Below are 18,300 nucleotides of genomic sequence, written 5' to 3'. Positions count from 1 at the left end.
CATTAAAGAGAAGAAAAATCATTCCTTGTTTTGGACATCAACTGAGAGATTCAAGCAACCATAGGGTTTTGAATAGTCATGTTGTGTAAATGTGGTCTTGGCATTAGTTCCTATTGATTATAATCGTTTGATGCAAGCAAGGCTAGTGTAATTATTCTTAGAAAAGTACACACAAGGACGAAGTGTAAAATTTATCTTCCACTTTATAACACAAGCTAAGAGGAGTGCAAGCTTTTGAAATGGATGCCTTAGGGGCTATTTCGATATTTGAAGTCATGATAATTAGCTTTAATTTCAGAGGTGGCTATGGAGAGTTTATGCAGTGAGCATTCCGTTGGGGGACATCTTGAACGTAGGGAGGACAAATGGGGGGTTCAAATAAGTGCAAAAGGATTGTACAGCATACTTGAAGTGAACAAGAGAGTGAGCCCCACCTCTCCTAGTGTGATTTCAACCCTATCCCCAATGCTCCATTTGATGCCCTCCCTACGCATTGCTGAGTTCTCATTCTCTAGAATGTAACTCAAGGCATCTGTGGTAGGGGGTCGAAACGGAGGGAGGGAGGGAGGGAGGGAGGACTAAGGAGGAGGAGGACCTTGTGTCTCTTTGTGTGTGTGTGTGTGTGTGCATGTGGCCCCATATTTTGATTTTGACCTTCAAACATCGTGGGATATAAAGGCATGCGTTGGCACTTGGACCTTCTTTGTTTTCCTCTTAGGCCGAAGTAGTGCAGGCCTAAGATTCGTGTAAGAAGGGATGGGAAGAGGAAGCTTGAGTAATTGATGTGCTTGCTGCAAACATTTCCTTTTCCTTGTTTCTGTTGCGTTTACCCATTCTTCCACAGCACGCCTTCTCTACCCGACCATGGATTTCACGACTTGTTTGTCGGAGTTCCTCACTCGTTTTTTCGCTCCTCTTCCCCTTGATTAGCTCCATCTTGCTCTCCGTTTCGCTTTCATGTCCTTTTCCGTCGCTCATCCCTCCCATGCAACTTTGAGGCACCATGACCGATGTCGCTGGTTCCCGTCGTGATCCCTCCGCGGATTCCCTTCCCAGCGAGCTCGGTTCTGACGTTCCGGACGGCGAGCAGATTGCCAATCGCGCGCAGTCCCAGGTTGTGAAGCGAGTAACAGCGCTTGTACAGCAATCGAAGGCATTGCAAACTGCGGCCTCTGCATTGAGTGCGCGATTAAGGACCGATGAGCAGGCTCTTAGCCAGCAGGCGCTTGCGCTTGAAAAAGAATTGAAGAGACTCCGATCGGATGTGATTTCTGCTCTAGAGAAAGAGGAGATTGATCCGCAACTAGCTGAGAAGGTAGTTTCCGACTCGTTTGCAATATCAATGCCCTGTATGTTTAGTCTGGCCGACAGAATCGGTACATCGATGCGTTTTGAGAGCTGAGTTTCAACTCCATACGCTGTAGTGACCGTCGGAATGGTGATTCACGAATTCAAAAGTTACTGCTGCATGCTTCAATGCCAGGTCGATATTTTCTCATTTCAATTTGGCGTGCTTGCAGTTGGAAGAGGATATTGATAGAGCATATTGGATGATATGTGAGGGTGACGTAGGAGCGCTTCTTCCACATAAATATAATGGTATGCTGCGAATAGAGCTAACTTCCACCCCGGTCTAAGAACCATGACAATCATTATTTTCACAGGCATTGCAGACAGGCTAAGATCAACTTATAATTTTGCTAATCGCCATTATATTAGGCTGGCTAATGCAGAGTGTGTGTAGGTCTTTTTCTGAGGATGCTTCTTGGGCCCGTCAACGTCAGGGCACCCCGAAATGATGTCCGCTTCAAAGTAAAGGAAGAATACAATGCCTATCGGGTATGGTGATCGGATGTTATGCATTTATCTTCCTTTTGACCTTTCAATCAAACAATTTATGGTAGCGCACTTTGTTTTGGAGGAAAAAAGAATGTACTATAGCTTTTCAGTATGGAATTGTGTGCTTTAGTGCTAGCCTTCGTCATGGCTGAGTTTGCCCTTCACCTCCGGAGTGCCGACAGAAACTCAGTACGAAGACTTTGTATAAATGGATGCTCAAGTATGTGTGGGTGTGTGAATTTGTAGGTGTGAGAGCATACTTTTATACTATGGTCTACACCCAGTGTTGGGCGCTGATGAATTCAGTGGGGATGTCATAGTAGCTAGTCCCTGCTATGCATGATGGAGTTTATGGTTCTCAATCTTATGAGTGACTCTCGTAAGATTGAAACTGCACTATGTTGTGGTTTTAGAGGATGAGTTTGGGAATGTTCCTGGATTCATCTAGGTATATGGAATTGTGTGCTTGTCAAGGACTGCGATTCTACGTTTTACTAGCTCGTTTCCTTTTGGAACTGTGATATACTGTGCAAGAGATAGCGGGCTGAGCCTTTAAACACCGTTTCTGAGATGATTCCTTCCGGAAGACAATCATATTATAGTATGCCATTCACTACATCAATGGGAGTGGAAGCTGTGTTGTATACCAGGTATATGGACAGATCTAGCTACAATAGTGCCACATCTTTGTTTTTTATGAAATAGGATTTCAGATTCTGATTTTTCTTACAAGATTCTATTTACATTCCCTCCCGTTAAACAAGAGAGGTGTTGAAAAATAGGAGGGAATGAATCACTCAAACCTCCAGCCAAGATCTCTCCCGCTCTTCTTGACACTCAACTCAGATAACTGATCACAAATGCAATAAACACTCACTCAGAGATAACTTAAACAGAGAGACAGAATATATTCATCCACCGGATGGTGGACAGAAAACTGGCTCCAGGGGAGCAATACAAAACTCAGCCAAGTGCTGAGGAGAACTGATGGAACTCTCTCTGTCAGACTGGACCAGCTGTGAGTGCACAGCACAGCCTATGACTGAGGCTTTCTGTCCTGCACTGGATGCTGGATTGAAGGAAAGAGTGGGCCTTTTATAGGCACTGCCCAGGCCCTCTGGACTGGCCGACCAGCAGGGTCGGTCCCCTGACTGGTGGCCGACCAGAATGTTCTGGAAATCCGACCAGGGTCGGCCCTGGTCGGTGGCCCTGGTTGGGCCGACTGGCCCTGCCACAGGCCCCTATAAAAGGGTGCCCTGTGCAGCCAGTCCATGGGACTGTTGATGCTTCCAGGGAGGCACAGGCCCCCCGTAATTCTCTGCTGTTTGCAGACAGCAACCAGCCCGTGTGCTGGTTGCCTATGATGTCTGCCTGGGTCTCTCTTTCCCAGCCCTCCTACCTCTCACTGCCCCTTGTCCCCTCAAAAGGGGGCTCACAGGTGGGCACAATGAGTCTCTAACACCCCCCCTCAATGTCACAACTGTGGGCCAATCCCCATGCGTTTGATGAGGTGCTCCATCTGTTCTCGAGGGAGTGCCTTCGTGAAGAGGTCGGACAAGTTGTCGGCGGTCGGGCAGTAGATAAGCTCGATCACGTCATCGATGATGAGCTCTCGAACAAAATGGTAATGAACTTCGATGTGCTTGGTCCGTGATGGTACACTGGATTCTTGGCGATAGCTATGCAACTCTGATTGTCGCACATCAGCACTGTCGCATCCTCTTGACACATGTCCATGTCCTCCAGAATCCACCTCAACCACAGTGTCTCACAAGCTGCTGTACACGCGGCTTTGTACTCTGCCTCTGTAGATGAAAGGGCCACTGTGGGTTGCTTCTTACTTAGCCAAGAGATGGCACCAGATGCAAGTAAGAAACAATATCCTGTTGTCGATCTTCTGGTATCACTGTCACAGGATCCGCCTAGTTCGATGCCTTTGGTGTAGGTGATCCCATAGGTGCAAGTACCCTTCAGATACCTTAGCACCCGTAAACCTGCATCCCAATGACTCTTCCTGGGAGAAGCATAGAAATGGCATAATAGCCCAACTGCACAAATATCAGGTCGAGTATTGGTAAGGTAAAGCAAACTTCCTACCAATCGTTGATACAAGGGAGTATCAACTGGCTGAGATGTGTTGTGAACACTTAGCTTGAGCCCGACCTCCATGGGAGTTAATGCTGTTCTGCAATCCTCCATCTGAAATCTCTTCAGAATTTCTCTGCAATATTTCTCCTATGAAATGAAGATCCTGTCTTTGGCCTGCTTTACTTCAATCCCAAGGAAGTAATGTAACAACCCAAGATCAGTCATCTCAAACTCAGACATGAGTAGCTCCTTAACCTGTGAAATCTTCTTGACATGATCACCTGTCAAGATAAGATCATCAACATAGAGGATGAGTACCAGTCGCAATCCCTTCTCAATGAACAAGTAAAGGTTTGCCTCAGAAGGACTCCGACTAAGCCCTATCTTCTGAAAGAATATATCAATCCTTTGGTACCAAGCTCTGGGGGCCTGTTTCAGCCCGTATAACGCCTTCTTCAACCTGCAGACCTTTAATGGGGACCCTGGATCTTGAAAGCCCGGTGGCTGCTCCACGTATACCTCCTCCTCCAGGGTTCCATTAAGGAATGCAGACTTCACATCCATTTGAAAAATAGGCCATTGGAATTGGGCAGCAAGAGCAATCACTGTCTGGATAGTAACCATGCGGGCAGTGGGAGCAAAAGTTTCATCAAAATCCATGCCTTCAGTTTGAGCAAAACCTTTCACCACTAACCTTGCTTTATCTAAGCTGCCGTCGGATTTGTATTTAAGTTTGTATACCCACTTAGTGCCGATGACTTTTCGTCGCAGGGGCGTGGCCACTAAGTCCCATGTATTGTTCTTCAGGATAGCATCCATCTCTGCCTTCATGGCAGCCTGCCATTTGGGATTGTCCTTCGCCTCCTCGAAGGTCCTTGGCTCATCAAGCTGAGCCACCAAAGCAAAATTCACGGATGGGGCCTTTTAAAGACGTTGAGACCGACGCAATCCGGAACTGCTACTCTTAGGTAATGCGGTGACCCGAGACTCTTCCAATGTCCGTAGGTACCATTGGGGCAACCTTTTCTGCTTCTCTGTGGGAGGAGGAACGAGAACTTCTTCTGGAACATCCTGCGCTTCTTGAGTATCTTGTGGAACATCAGCTTCTGATTTTGCCACCTCTTGGATGGTCAACCTGGGACGGGGTGGGTTTGGGGGTTGAACAATCTCCTCCTTCTCAATCTGAGGCTCCTCCTGGGGTTCAGGTTCCTTTTCCGCAAAGACAACATCCCGACTGATAAGTATTTGCTTCTTTACTGGGTTGAAGAGGCGGTAGGCCTTGGATTCTTCACTATACCCAACAAAGATACATTTTTTGCTCCGGGAATCAAGCTTGGTCCTGTCTTCCTTGTGCGCATGCACCCATGCGTTAGAACCAAAAATGCGAAGATGAGTGATAGAGGGCTTCTTACCATAAAATGCCTCATACGGAGTCTTGTCCTTGACGGCCTTCGTCTTGGTCCGGTTGAGAATGTGTACGGCTGTATTGATAGCTTCACTCCAATAGGCTTTAGAAAGATTCCTCCCTCGGTCACAAAACTTTTGAAACTCCGTGGCAATTTGTGGAGTGTGAGCAATGCCAATTGACTCGTGTCCACCTTCTGACCAACCGCTGCGAGCTGGTCCCGCACAACTTTCACCTTTGTCAGATGATCATGCACACTATCACCCTCATTCATATCAAGATTATAAAGCTGATGCTGAAGTGTAATGATACGAGCTGTATTATCGGTTTCATACAGCTCCTTCAGTATGGCCCACGCCTCTGAAGACGTCTCTGCCAACTGGATATGAGGAATCATAGCATCTGTTGTCGTGCCTATAAGCATTGCTAAGGATTGAGCATCCCTCTCCTCCCATGCACAGAGTTCATCCGCATCTGCTTCAACTAAAACTTCACCTCTTTTGTCCACAAGGTCCTCTGGCTTCTCTTCGGTCCCATTCACAATCTTCCACAACCTCCGTGCCAACAGATGGCTTCGGATCTTGACTTTCCAGATTGGAAAGTTCGTTCCATCAAGCTTTCCAGCTTCACCGAAATTGGGGATAAATGAAGAAGGAAGATGACTGGAAAGGAGGAAGGACGAGCAATGGATGTAGAGGCTTTTGAACACTGATCCATCTTGGTGAATAGCAAAACTGAATAACTGAAACAGAGTACTGACCTTCTGTACTAGCCTGAGCTGAAAACAGAGTCGCCTTACTACCAAGGGACTCCTTCCTTCAGAGAGTGCTTTGATGAGGAAGAGACGAGAGCCTATGGCTCTGATACCATGTTGAAAAATAGGAGGGAATGAATCACTCAAACCTCCAGCCAAGATCTCTCCCGCTCTTCTTGACACTCAACTCAGATAACTGATCACAGATGCAATAAACACTCACTCAGAGATAACTTAAACAGAGACTTCATCCACCAGATGGTGGGCAGAAAACTGGCTCCAGGGGAGCAATACAAAACTCAGCCAAGTGCTGAGGAGAACTGATGGAACTCTCTCTGTCAGACTGGACCAGCTCTGAGTGCACAGCACAGCCTATGACTGAGGCTTTCTGTCCTGCACTGGATGCTGGATTGAAGAAAGAGTGGGCCTTTTATAGGCACTGCCCAGGCCCTCTGGACTGGCCGACCAGCAGGGTCGGTCCCCTGACTGGTGGCCGACCAGAATGTTCTGGAAATCCGGGGTCGGCCCTGGTCGGTGGCCCTGGTTGGGCCGAATGGCCCTGCCACAGGCCCCTATAAAAGGGTGCCCTGTGCAGCCAGTCCATGGGACTGTTGATGCTTCCAGGGAGGAACAGGGCCCCCCTAATTCTCTGCTGTTTGCAGACAGCAACCAGCCCGTGTGCTGGTTGCCTATGATGTCTGCCTGGGTCTCTCTTTCCCAGCCCTCCTACCTCTCACTGCCCCTTGTCCCCTCAAAAAGGGGGCTCACAGGTGGGCACAGTGAGTCTCTAACAAGAGGGGTGATGATTTGTTTTTACTATTACTTTCCCAGGTTTCCTGTCTGAGATATCTGCACTGGTGGATTTTTGGTATGATCTGTTCAGAATTTCAGTTATGGACTTAAAGAGGAGTACAAAGATCGTTCATTCTATTCCCATTTATTTATCCATAGGTTTCAATAGTTTGAAGAAGCGGTCTTTGATAGTTAGAAGTGTTCTATCGTAGAGCTGCCTAGGGATCATCCATAGGCTCCTTCTGGACCATCTTCATACATACTCTTGTATCATGGAAGCTCCCATCTGGCGGTTGGGGGGGGGGGGGTTGTCATAGTAGCTAGGTTATGGCTTCCAACCTTGAACTTTATTCGGTGCTCCTCACTGAATTTCTCAGGATTGTTTTAACAGGAGGTCAATTCACATCCAAGATAAATCATGCTCGTGCCTCCCCTCACCCTCCCGTATGCGTCTGAATGTTGAGTTCATTCGGAAAATGATATGGATTGACTTCACATAGTATTAGAGGGAATTCTGTTATTTTGACACAGTGGTGTATCAATCACATGGCTATGCACAATGATTTGGTGGATACCTGATATTATTTAACGTGAATGCATAGGTCTTAATGAATCCATGAACATGCCCAAGCTCATCCTCTGGAAACACAATAAATAGTACAGTTTCAATTTCAAGGCAGTTACAAAGTCACATGACAGGTAGTGTTGTTGTGAGAAAGAAAATTGGATAACGATGAGTGAATAATCAATTAATCCCCATGCCATCTCCATTTCTGACATCTAATTAACTTCTCAGGTACATGGGAAGTTGGGAGAAGATATATTTCTACTGCTGATAGACATTGTCTGAAATAGAGGTATGAAATATTAGAATGCATGGAGTGTGCATGGAAAGAAGGCATCTTGTGGTAGTTAGTTGTGCTTGGTCAATACACAACACTGTTATACTTTGAAAGAGCTGTGCTCTTTAAACATGGATAATACTTATGAATGTCTTTTGCTGGAAGGTGCTGCATGGTATAGGGTACATGTCGGCACATTGTCATTCATGTGGGTCTTAAATGATTTCTTTTGAAGGAAGATTCAAGAGAGGTATCCAATGGAGTACAATCTCAATAGGCATATTTGTTGGAATTCTAGGGTCAATTCCCCCCCAAATGAGGAGAGCAAGAGAGGCTTGACACCTGTAGATTGTGCCACAAAGGGCACACGTATGGGGAGTGAGAGAGACGACCGTGTGGGCAGCAAACAGGCTGCCATGTGGGCAGCAATCAACAGTCTTTCCGGAGCAGCCACTTGGGCCACCTACAGTCCTCCATTAGGGATGTGAATATGCCCATCTTTATGGCTGGCTGTGGGACTGAAAGATGCCCAGCCATCGGCCTGGCTGCACGTATTGGTACAAATTTGAAGCTTCTTTTGTACAGATTTCTATTATCCGATCTTTTTTGGCTGTACATCTGGGTATTCTCTTTCTGATCTGAAAGTGCTCTCCATACCTTCCTGTATCCACATGTTTTGAAGCAAGCTAGCTGGATGCTGTACCATGGCATATCTTCTGCACTTGATGTCTTGCTTTCTTAGTTGTTGATTGCAAGGACATTTATCTATCTAGTTGGTGTGTGGTATCAGAGCGACATCAAAAAATTAAAAGAAGGTGACTGTTGATCAATCCAGTGTGACAAGTGGTCAGTGTGCTTTGTAACTCGGAATTCTCTTTGAAGCAATTCTCATAGAGCAACTTGGCCTCCCGCATGCCAATCCCAAACTTTGGCAAGAAGCGTAAATTAGATGGGACCATGCACAAAGTCATCAAAGCACCGAATTCTGTCATGTGAAGGCTTGGGTGCTCTAGTCATCGAGACAACTACAGATTCAATAGCTCACGCTGACCACAGCATTGTTGGAGACCAGCAATACTGCGGATTGTAACTTTATGAATCAGCTGTTTATGCTGACAATGAAAGAGGGCGACGTAGTAAGTGTCGAAGTAAAGGTGGTCCAAAGGTTGATAGCAATCTATTAGTCCCTCTAATGCTCAATAAATTCACCAAGGGGCTTCAAACGGTTGAGTAGCAACCTTGATAGCTGGAGAGAGATTGAAACCAGTCACCCTCAAGGTGCTTTGTCCCTTGTTGATCCAGGAGGAGGTGCTATCTTCTATCAAGGGAAAGGGGTAAAGATAAGTGCAAACCAGAGAAAGCTAAGCCCCATAGCCCATTTATACAAAGTCTTCGTACTGAGTTTCTGTCGGCACTCCGGAGGTGAAGGGTAGAATCAGTCATGACGAAGGCTAGCACTAAAGGAGAAGGCTAATCGAAAAGTAGTCCAAAATCTCTTCATTCAAGCTACAACTGCTTGTGAAGTCTAAACAACTTCATTTTAGTCTCTCCCAAACTAGCATCTAAATCTAGCTGATACGGGGCAACACACCATTTAAGATAGAAAGAATAATTGCAATACCAACAGGCCGCAACGTGCCTAAGATTGCCTTGCCAGTTGGATCCTAGTGGTGCACTATGGAATAGATGCCCAGAAGATAGTCAGAGGAATTGCAAGAGGAACAGTGCCCCCCTGGTGTAAAGCTTTTTCCATTCAGAAGAATTAAATAAATACCGAAAGGGGTGCCAAGGCATTTGGGGCCAATGGGTGTCTTGTGTACTGTTTTCATTGAGCAAGGGCATTCTAGCCTCCACACAGAAGTGAATCTGAGTAAAGGAAGTGTTTGGTATGATGCATTGAGGCTGTATTTGAGGCGTTTGACAGTTTAGCAAAGGTTCACTGCCCTTTAGTTTCCTGAAGGCCGGTTTCATCTATGGTGAAGAGTTGTCGTCCCTTGAAGTATCTTTCTCATTTGTCTTACCCTTACTGCATTTGCCTTTACCCTTCCCTGTAAAGCCGGAAGTGCCTTCTCATCACCATCTGTGTCCTAAAACTTCAACCTAGCCTCTTCCTGGACCAACAGAGGACAAACCTCCTCAAACATGAGAGGCCTCTACCTTTCTCTAGCTGTCAGGTCAGTCATCAACCCATTCAAGCTGCATGGAAGCTTGCCGAGGAACAGCATGGCAAGCTGATTGCTATCAATCTTTTGGCCCACAGCCACAAGTTAACACTTGAGAATCTTCATCCTGACCAGTTGGTCATTGACAGATTCTCCCTCTCCCAATGTCATCATGAATAATGATTCTGGAGAGTAACTATACACTCCATATTGTCGATCTCAAACAGATCCTTTCAGATCTTCCAAGCTTCACTTGCGGTCTCCACTGACTGAATGTGCCAAAGAACTGAAGCTGTAGTCGTCCCAATAATTGATACACTTTGGAGTAAGCTACCTGGCTTTGCCACCAAGGATATTCACGTCCTTCGATGCTGACTTTATCTGGGCTTAATCCAAGGCTGTCACCTCCCTTAGCTATGATCTTACTCCCTTGGGCTCTGATATTATGTTATTATAAACTGTGGGTAGCTAGCTTTCCTAGAGGCTAGAGCCTGACCCTGCAGCAGAATCTAGACTAAAGAAACACTCTGGTGAACACTTGTAGATGATGTGTGCACAGGAATAACTCAGAAGAACACTACGATCTAGAAGAATGAACAGAAGTATGACGACCAAACACTCACTGTATCTTGCACTCCAGATAGGTCAATTTCTTACAAAGTCCAACCCAAAGATGCCCAATACCTGCAGCACGTGCTGCTGCCTTGGCTACTTGGTGGACTGCTCTGGAACTGCTCCAAAACTCTGCCTATAATCTCTTCTAGCTGTGCTGCTCAAGGATGGGCTTCATGACCCTTCTGAAAGACACAGATTGAGAAAATGGACGCTTGCAACACGAGTCCCCAAATGAGCAGACAAGGCTGCTTCCGTAAAGCAATGCAAGAAGAAATTGAAGGTCTGAAAATAAACACCAAAAAGATCACAAAAAGTGAAAATTTATGTGCTCTTGGCCCTTGTGTTCAACTGAATTTCTGCCTGCCACATCTTTTTTGAAAGCGGTGATCATGTGGCAACTGACTTGATTGCCAGCTTGGGACTGACTACACGGCAGTCTGTTGAGCCTGTTGTAGTAGCTGGCACGTCATAGCATCTTGGCAAGTGACATGGCATCTGTGGGGCATGTTTATGCACTGGTGGAAGGTGATGTGGCAGGCTTGCGTCACTGGCAGGCAGTTGTCTGTGTGGCTTGCCCTTGTTGCTGCCTGCATGTACGTGGTTACCTGTGTGGCAGTTGACTAGGTAGGACAGGTTACGGGTTACTGTGCCTTCTTTAAAGACATCTGTGGCCATTAGGTGCTGGCCACAGCATCAATGGTGCTGCCATTCTCTCGTTGCTCTAACTTTTGGACACGTTATACATACCTAGACTCATATCCCTTTTGCAAACTTTGTGCCCAAAGCTTTGAAGCATCATTGAGATCCAGGACTCGTGTAATCCCCAAGGGTGATAGAAGGGTGTCATTATTACAAAAATATTACAAGGTATGCCATGGCTTTTGCTTTATTATATCTACTATAGATTTTCAAAGAACAGGTCGATAGCCCCTGTCGAGCAGATTTCTCTTTTGTCGTGTGGCCAGCTTGTGTAAAATCATCATATATAATGCTTCGGGCTGCGCACAGTTTTCTACCCTAGCTTGTTACATCTCCTGTGATTGGTTGGAGATAGATATTTTATGCTGCATGCAATATTTTTTCTCTATGAAGCTTATAAAAGACATTTTTATTGTAATGCATGTAAAACAGATGCAGAAGAGCAGGCTGGTTAGGGTCTAAAATTGGTCTGGGCTTATGATATCAATTAAGGGAAAGATAATGTTTTGCAAACAAGGTCTTGAATGTCATGTTGTGCTGCCATTATTTTGTAGATTTAAAGATAAGGGAATAAAAGATGGGGGAATTGTGAACCTTTTTTTTTGCCAGGATAGGACAGCAATCTTGTTTCTGCTGTTTCCATCAATCTTGTTGTTTTTGAAGAATTGGTTATGGAATGGCTGTTTCCCTGCGCTACCTGTTCAAGCTTACCAGGTAATTGTCCAAGGACTTGATTTTTCTTGCCTATGGCGATTGCAATTTACTGCTTTAAAAAAAAATCTAGATGATGGAGAGTCACTGCTTGTTTTTTGGGAGGAGAGTCACTGCTTGTTTTTTGGGAAAACGGTTCCTACATCGTCTCTTAACTAAAGAGTGTGTTTGACAGGCTTGGCTGCTGTTCTTTTATACGAGTCTAGCTTTGCGGGAGAACATTTTAAGGGTCAATGGAAGTGACATTCGGCCATGGTACGAGGGGGCTCATGCACTGCATTATTACCTCAGTGCTAGTCATGGTGTGCTAGATGATGATTAAAATGGATTAAAAAAACATAAATATATCGTCAAGGATAACAATTTAATTTAATAGGAAGGGATAGTGTAACATTTCTGTTAACAATGCTCTAGAGAATGGGTATCAAATTAGAGACCAAAGCTTGTGAATGTTTTGCTCTCTTCTGTATATGAACTCAAATTTCAACACACAAACACAAGTCTGGTATTTAAGGACTCGTGGGCCTGAGGCACCCTTAACAGCTCATCCTCACCTGAGCAAAGCTTGTGACTATCCCACTCTCTTTACTTGCACATGGGTAATACAGGGCCCACAAAGCTGAGGCATGTACAGTTTATGCAGTTCATGTTCTATTTCTCATCCCTAGGGTGATCTGAGCTATTAAACTTCTGATTTCATGTTTGATGTTGACAAGCTTATGCCATGACCTAGCATGAGAATTTGAGGATGGAAACAGAGAAAACACACTGGCACACACACTCACGCACGCATGCACCCACGAGGGATAGATAGATAGAGATAGAGAGACAGACGGACACACGCACGCACACACGCATGCGTACACTTTTTTTTGGGGGTAAAAATTGACATTTTTGTTGTCTCTTCTTACCTTTTTTTAAGAGGGTCTATAAATAATTGCTATTGCAGGTGGGTGTATCATCATTATTGTGCAATGCTAATGGCACTTGTAGCCCTTACGTGGGACTTTAAAGGACAACAGCCTCATTGTGAACAAAAGCAGGTATTTTTGTGCCATGCTCTTTGACCAGGTTTCGGTGCATTGGATGTACATAGAGCATGGCTAAACAGCATTTATCTAATTGCAGCACGGCGTTAGATTTTTCTTGGTATGGGCAATAATGCAAGGTGTGGCTATGCTTCTTCAAAATCGGTACCAAAGACAACGACTTTATACACGGATTGCGCTTGGGAAGGTGTACTTCTAGATCCTCCATTGTGAATCTTTTTTCCTTGTTTTTGTGAAGCATGTATCTTTTATGGATTATGAAACTTGTACGACGATTTTAGCTTTTGATTAAAATATGGAGTAAAATAAAATTTCTCATTCATTTTTTTGAGTATCTTAAGGCTGGCAAATAGAACTCTTACAGCCTTGGCTTTTTATGACTAATTGAAAGGTTTCTAATCTTACAAGGCATCTTGCAAGCGGCTGATGGAGCCATTGTATCCCAATAATATTCTCACTTTGCTTTCATGAAGTTCGTAGCATAAACTTGTTTGAGCTTGTTTTTTGATTGATGAAGAACACGCCATCGTGCTGTTCTATCATACATAGGTCATCCCTTTTCTTGTCTAACTGTTCCTTGAGAAAGTCACATTAAGGCTGTATGTTTTTAAGCCACCGACTAATAGCGTCCTCATTGAAGCCTCCTTGTAATTGTCTTGTGGCTTGTGGCATCACTAACCTACCATTTATTGTTGTATCTTGAACACCTTTTAGTTTTGTATTCATTAAATGTGAGTTGTAGTTTTGAAAATGGTCATGGCATTTCATACCTTACATAGTCAAGACTTCTAATCTTTCTTAACATGCACACTGTTACGCTCAAGTTGAGGCAACATGACCTCGGAAGGGTCAGTCGACATTTTCCTTTAAAGGATCAATGTTTGTATTATATTTGTTGGGCTTTACGTAAATGATCAGAAAGGAATTAAAGTCAAGGTCCTTGGTGAGGGTGATATGGCACTAGACTAGGTGGATCTAAGGCTAAAGGGTCTAAATGCATTAAATGTGCCAAGGGGCAAATGATTCAATGATATCCCAAGAGAGGGGTAAATGATGCATTTAGGAGGGACCCTAGAATGAAGACATGTGGCATACTAGATCCATCTAGGGAATTTTGGGGCTTGGTGGAATTCGGTAAGCAGGGGCCTTCATGTAACGAAAATATATAGAGAGCTTACTACCACCGAGGTTGGCTGGGAGGATAATCCAGGTGCCTATGCCCGTGATTGAAGAAAAAGTCAGGTTTAAACAGATTTTACGTATCATTTGGTATGAGAGCTGCAGGCGATTGGGAAAAGGGGAACTAAGAGAGGTCTTGGGCTTTGGTGTTCAGCAGGCAGAGCGTGGCGGAACGTTGAGCTGTTGATCCGAATCTTCGTTAAGCCTTAGCGTGCTTCCACTGGGAAGCCAATACAGGAGCGGGGATCTTGTTTTACGAGATTCAGAGAAAAGGCTGAGAGTGGCGCACACGTTGGTTTACGGGTTGTTACCCTCAGGACTAGCTGACCCTAATATTTCGGTGATTTTCATCGTTGAATGAAGATGTGGAAGACGGGATTACAGGAGCCTGTGAGCACGGGCTAGTTGTGTAATTATATCGTGATTTCGGTGGTATTAGTTTACGTATAGCAGTTTGGTGATAGAAGAAATAGTGAGGCGATTGTATACAGCCGCAGGTTCATAATTTGGTACCTTCAGGGCTTTTTGGCATCGCATGAAGAACTAGTTGTTGCACGCAGATTGATTGGCTGGCGTTGTGACGGGCTGGCGGAATATTATATGGTTGGAAGCATTCGATTCGTGGTTCAATTACTGTGCGAAGTCCGTGCGTTACAATAGCTGCATAGGTTGTCTTCTTCGCCATCGGATTGACCCCTGGTGTCGCCTTTGATTGCGTTTAACTATCACGGAGATTGTGTGAAGAAGCCATATCATAAACCTTCACGACACCTATGTAGGGAGGTTACGAAGCTTTACGTAGGCAGGCAAGAACACTAATAGACATTCGAGGGGGCATTTTCCCCGCTGCGGTTGGTTTCTGGTGAGGTTACTGGAGTTACGACTACCTGCAGAGGATTACTGTGTGGTCATGGGACTTGTTTGTGATTATTGTTATTTGGGGATCTCGGTTATCAGCGAGTACTATGGAGATAGTAGACGATAACTATGGAGCTGGGGTGTTTTGGGTGGGAGCAGGAATATTCATTTGGTTCAAATACAGAAAAAAAACTTGATCTCTCTATGCTACATGAATGGCCAGGGAGTTTTCTATGCCTTCTAAGTTTATCTGCCTCCGTGTTTAAGTTAATTCAGATTGTAGGAGTTTCCCTAGCATAGGGAAAAGTGGTTTTGGTTACAGTGTGATATATGCTTGGTTAGCTGTAAATTTGAAAGTTGGACTTTCGATTTGTAAATACAGTTTCAAGCGGTGTTTTATTTGTTTTTATTATTAAAAAAAAAAAAAACACCCATCAACCTAAATAAAAATAGAAGAAGAGGCTTTTAGGATAAATCCCGTAGAGTCGGGAGTTCGGCCGACCTTGCAAGTGTCGTGCCTAGCAGGCCATACACTGTCTGGTAGAATTGCCTTATTGGAGGATGCCTTACAATAGATTTTAGTGCAACAGTTACAAGCAAATGTAGGGCAATCCGAGCTCAGGAAAATGATACATAGTATGTCTACTAGACCATCTCGTGAAGAGAAAGGTAAAGATCCAATGGAGCCTGAATCCAGTGTTCATACGGTCGAGCCTAGGAGGGCTAAGGTGCCTAATATTGTCAATTATAGGCCAGAAAAGTATTCTGGTCGGATGTCTGATCGTAGTTCCGATATCATAGAGACCTGGTTACACAAATGGGACAAGGCCTTCGCCATTTGTGAAGTCAGGAATGATATGAAGAAAATCAGCGAGGCCACCCATATGTTTAATGAGGCAGAGGATAGGTGGTGGATAAAACAGCAGAAAGATGGAGTGGCATCCACTACTTGGGAGGGGTTTAAAAAAGAATTTAGAAAACACTTCTTATCTCCTGATGAAGCATCCCGAGCTTGGAATCAGTATCGAAACCTTCGTCAGAGAAATTTATCAGTGGCAGAATACACTGATAAGTTCAGAGAATGTGTAATGAAAGTTTATGAACCTCTACCTCAGTCAATCCAAGTAAAAGATTTTATCTTTGGATTGAATGATCGGATCAAGATGGAAGTTCGGGCTAAGTATGCGAACACGCTAGATGAAGCAATTACCATAGCCCTGAACTATGAGAATGCAAAGGGGAACAGACCAAGTGGGTTTGTGTAGGTTGGGACTCGGTATGAGTACTCGAAGAAAACTGGGTTTAAGAAGAAGTGGATTGGAAAAGGGAGTGCCTCACAGCCTAGTGGTCAAGCCAAGCAGGCGAAACCAGTTGAGACTCCTAAATCAAGTACCACCATTGGAATGAAAAGAAAAGTAACACCAATGGCAGCCCGGGCTTGGTTGAAGTCTTCTTTGAACCCAGAGCAAATAGGAAAAGCAAGGAGAGAAGGCTTGTGATTTGGACGCCTTCAACCTCATCAGTGAAAATATTGTCCACGAAACAAAGATCGTCGGATGGCTAAGATGGTGATCTCAAAATGCGACGTGGAAATGGAGGGAAGTCCCAGAGCAAAACAGATGCAGATTCAGCTAGCAGGATCTTCTTAAAGGTCAGTACTTGTTTTGTTATGTGTGTCTGTTGCTAAGCTAGTAACTAGTGCACTTGATAATGTCCTGTCAAAGCCCGCAGCAACGGGGTATACAGCCTTTAATGATACGGAGTTAATTAAGATGAAAGGGCAAGTAGCTAATCATGATGTCATTGTGTTGTTTGACTCAGCATCAACGCACAATGTAATTAACTCCAAGCTTGTAAAGAGGCTGAAACTAAAGACTAGCCCATCTGACTATGCATATACAATCAGAATGGCAAATGGAAGTTCAACTGAAGTATGGGACCAAAGGGTTACCTAGTTGGAGCTTCGAATTCAGGACTATGCTGAGAAGCTTGATTTTGAAATGACAAAGCGTGCTCATGCAAACATAGCCTGAGTAAGGCTTGGCATTCTAGGAAGAATCCAGCCATAGATTGGAAAAAGCACATTTATCAATTCAAGATGAATGATGTGCTGTATGTCTTACGAGGTGAAAAAGATATACCTCAAGGACCGTTGGTTTCTGTAATGGAAATTCGAAAAGCTCAAGAAGAGTTTTTGTTTCTTTGTACAGCATCGATGTTGCCCAAAATGGAGAGATGGCCAAGCTGGCTGATCAAATAGTAGAGGAGTTCTCTGATTGTTTTAGGGATGAGTTACCTTATGGGTTACCTTCAGAGCGGAATGTTCAGCATAAGATTGAACGAATTCTGGGGGTAGAACCTGTAAATAGACCTCCCTATAAGTTGAGTTTTACCGAAGAAGCGGAGGTACGAAGACAACTGGAAGAATACCTCAAGTTGGGGCAGATTCAACCAAGTTTCTCACCTTTTGCTTCGCCAGTGATATTAAAGAAGAAGAAAGATGATACTTTTCGCCTCTGTATAGATTACAGAGCATTGAATAATATCACTATTAAGCACATGTATCCGATGGCTCGGATCGATGATTTGCTAGATGCGTTACATGGGGCCGTAATTTTCAGTAAGATAGATCTTAAATGTGGCTACCATCAGATCCGTATTAGAGCCGAGGATGTGCATAAAACCGCTTTTAGAAGCAAGTTTGGACATTATGAGTTTTTGGTGATGCCCTTTGGACTTACCAATGCTTCAGCTACATTCGTCATGCTTATGAACGATTTACTACGTCCGTATATCGGAAAGTTTGCAGTACACTTTATTGACGATATTCTTATATTCAGCAAAAGTGTTGCTGAGCATTACGAACACTTAAGAATAGTGTTCAGTACTTTGAGGAAAGCCAGTCTTTATGTAAATAAAAAGAAAACTACACTGTGTGTGGTAAGACGTGAATATTTAGGATTCATAATTACTTTTGAGGGGGTGGAAATGGATCCAAAGAAAGTGGTTGCGATATTGACTTGGCCAATCCCTCAGAGTTTGACTGCTTTATGGTCATTCTTGGGATTTGTCCAATTTTATCTAAGGCATATCAAAGGATATTCCGAAATAGTATTGCCATTGATTGATCTGACCTCAGATAAAGTACCTTTTATATGGGGACAGAATCAACAGGAAGGTTTTAACACCATAAAACAAGATGTGGTCTCAAGACCGGTGTTAAAAATAGTTGATCCCAAGAAATTGTTTTTCCTTAAAACCGATGCACGTGGCATTGCGGTAGGAGCGGTTGTCCTCCAAGAGGGAA

General features: G+C 44.3%; 1 protein-coding gene across 1 annotated transcript in view; it reads left to right on the top strand.

Moving 5' to 3' along the window:
* Positions 1 to 658: 658 nt before the first annotated feature.
* Positions 659 to 18,300, top strand: part of LOC147901461 (uncharacterized) — a 30,206-nt gene continuing 12,564 nt past the window's right edge. Inside the window, exons 1-7 of the mRNA XM_087374899.1 lie at positions 659 to 1,315; positions 1,521 to 1,599; positions 1,745 to 1,839; positions 11,806 to 11,910; positions 12,083 to 12,162; positions 12,857 to 12,950; positions 13,036 to 13,143. Of these exons, the coding sequence (XP_087231025.1) occupies positions 1,004 to 1,315; positions 1,521 to 1,599; positions 1,745 to 1,839; positions 11,806 to 11,910; positions 12,083 to 12,162; positions 12,857 to 12,950; positions 13,036 to 13,143 (873 nt within the window). The 5' untranslated portion in view covers positions 659 to 1,003. The remainder of the gene's footprint in view (positions 1,316 to 1,520; positions 1,600 to 1,744; positions 1,840 to 11,805; positions 11,911 to 12,082; positions 12,163 to 12,856; positions 12,951 to 13,035; positions 13,144 to 18,300) is intronic.

This window comes from Dipteris shenzhenensis, chromosome 5, assembly GCF_047967505.1.
Source record: "Dipteris shenzhenensis isolate YYH24624 ecotype China chromosome 5, Dip_SZ_1.0, whole genome shotgun sequence".
In the NCBI taxonomy this organism is placed as follows: Eukaryota; Viridiplantae; Streptophyta; class Polypodiopsida; order Gleicheniales; family Dipteridaceae; genus Dipteris; species Dipteris shenzhenensis.
Note: the sequence above shows the minus strand (reverse complement) of the source record. Positions and strands in the feature narration are given on the sequence as shown.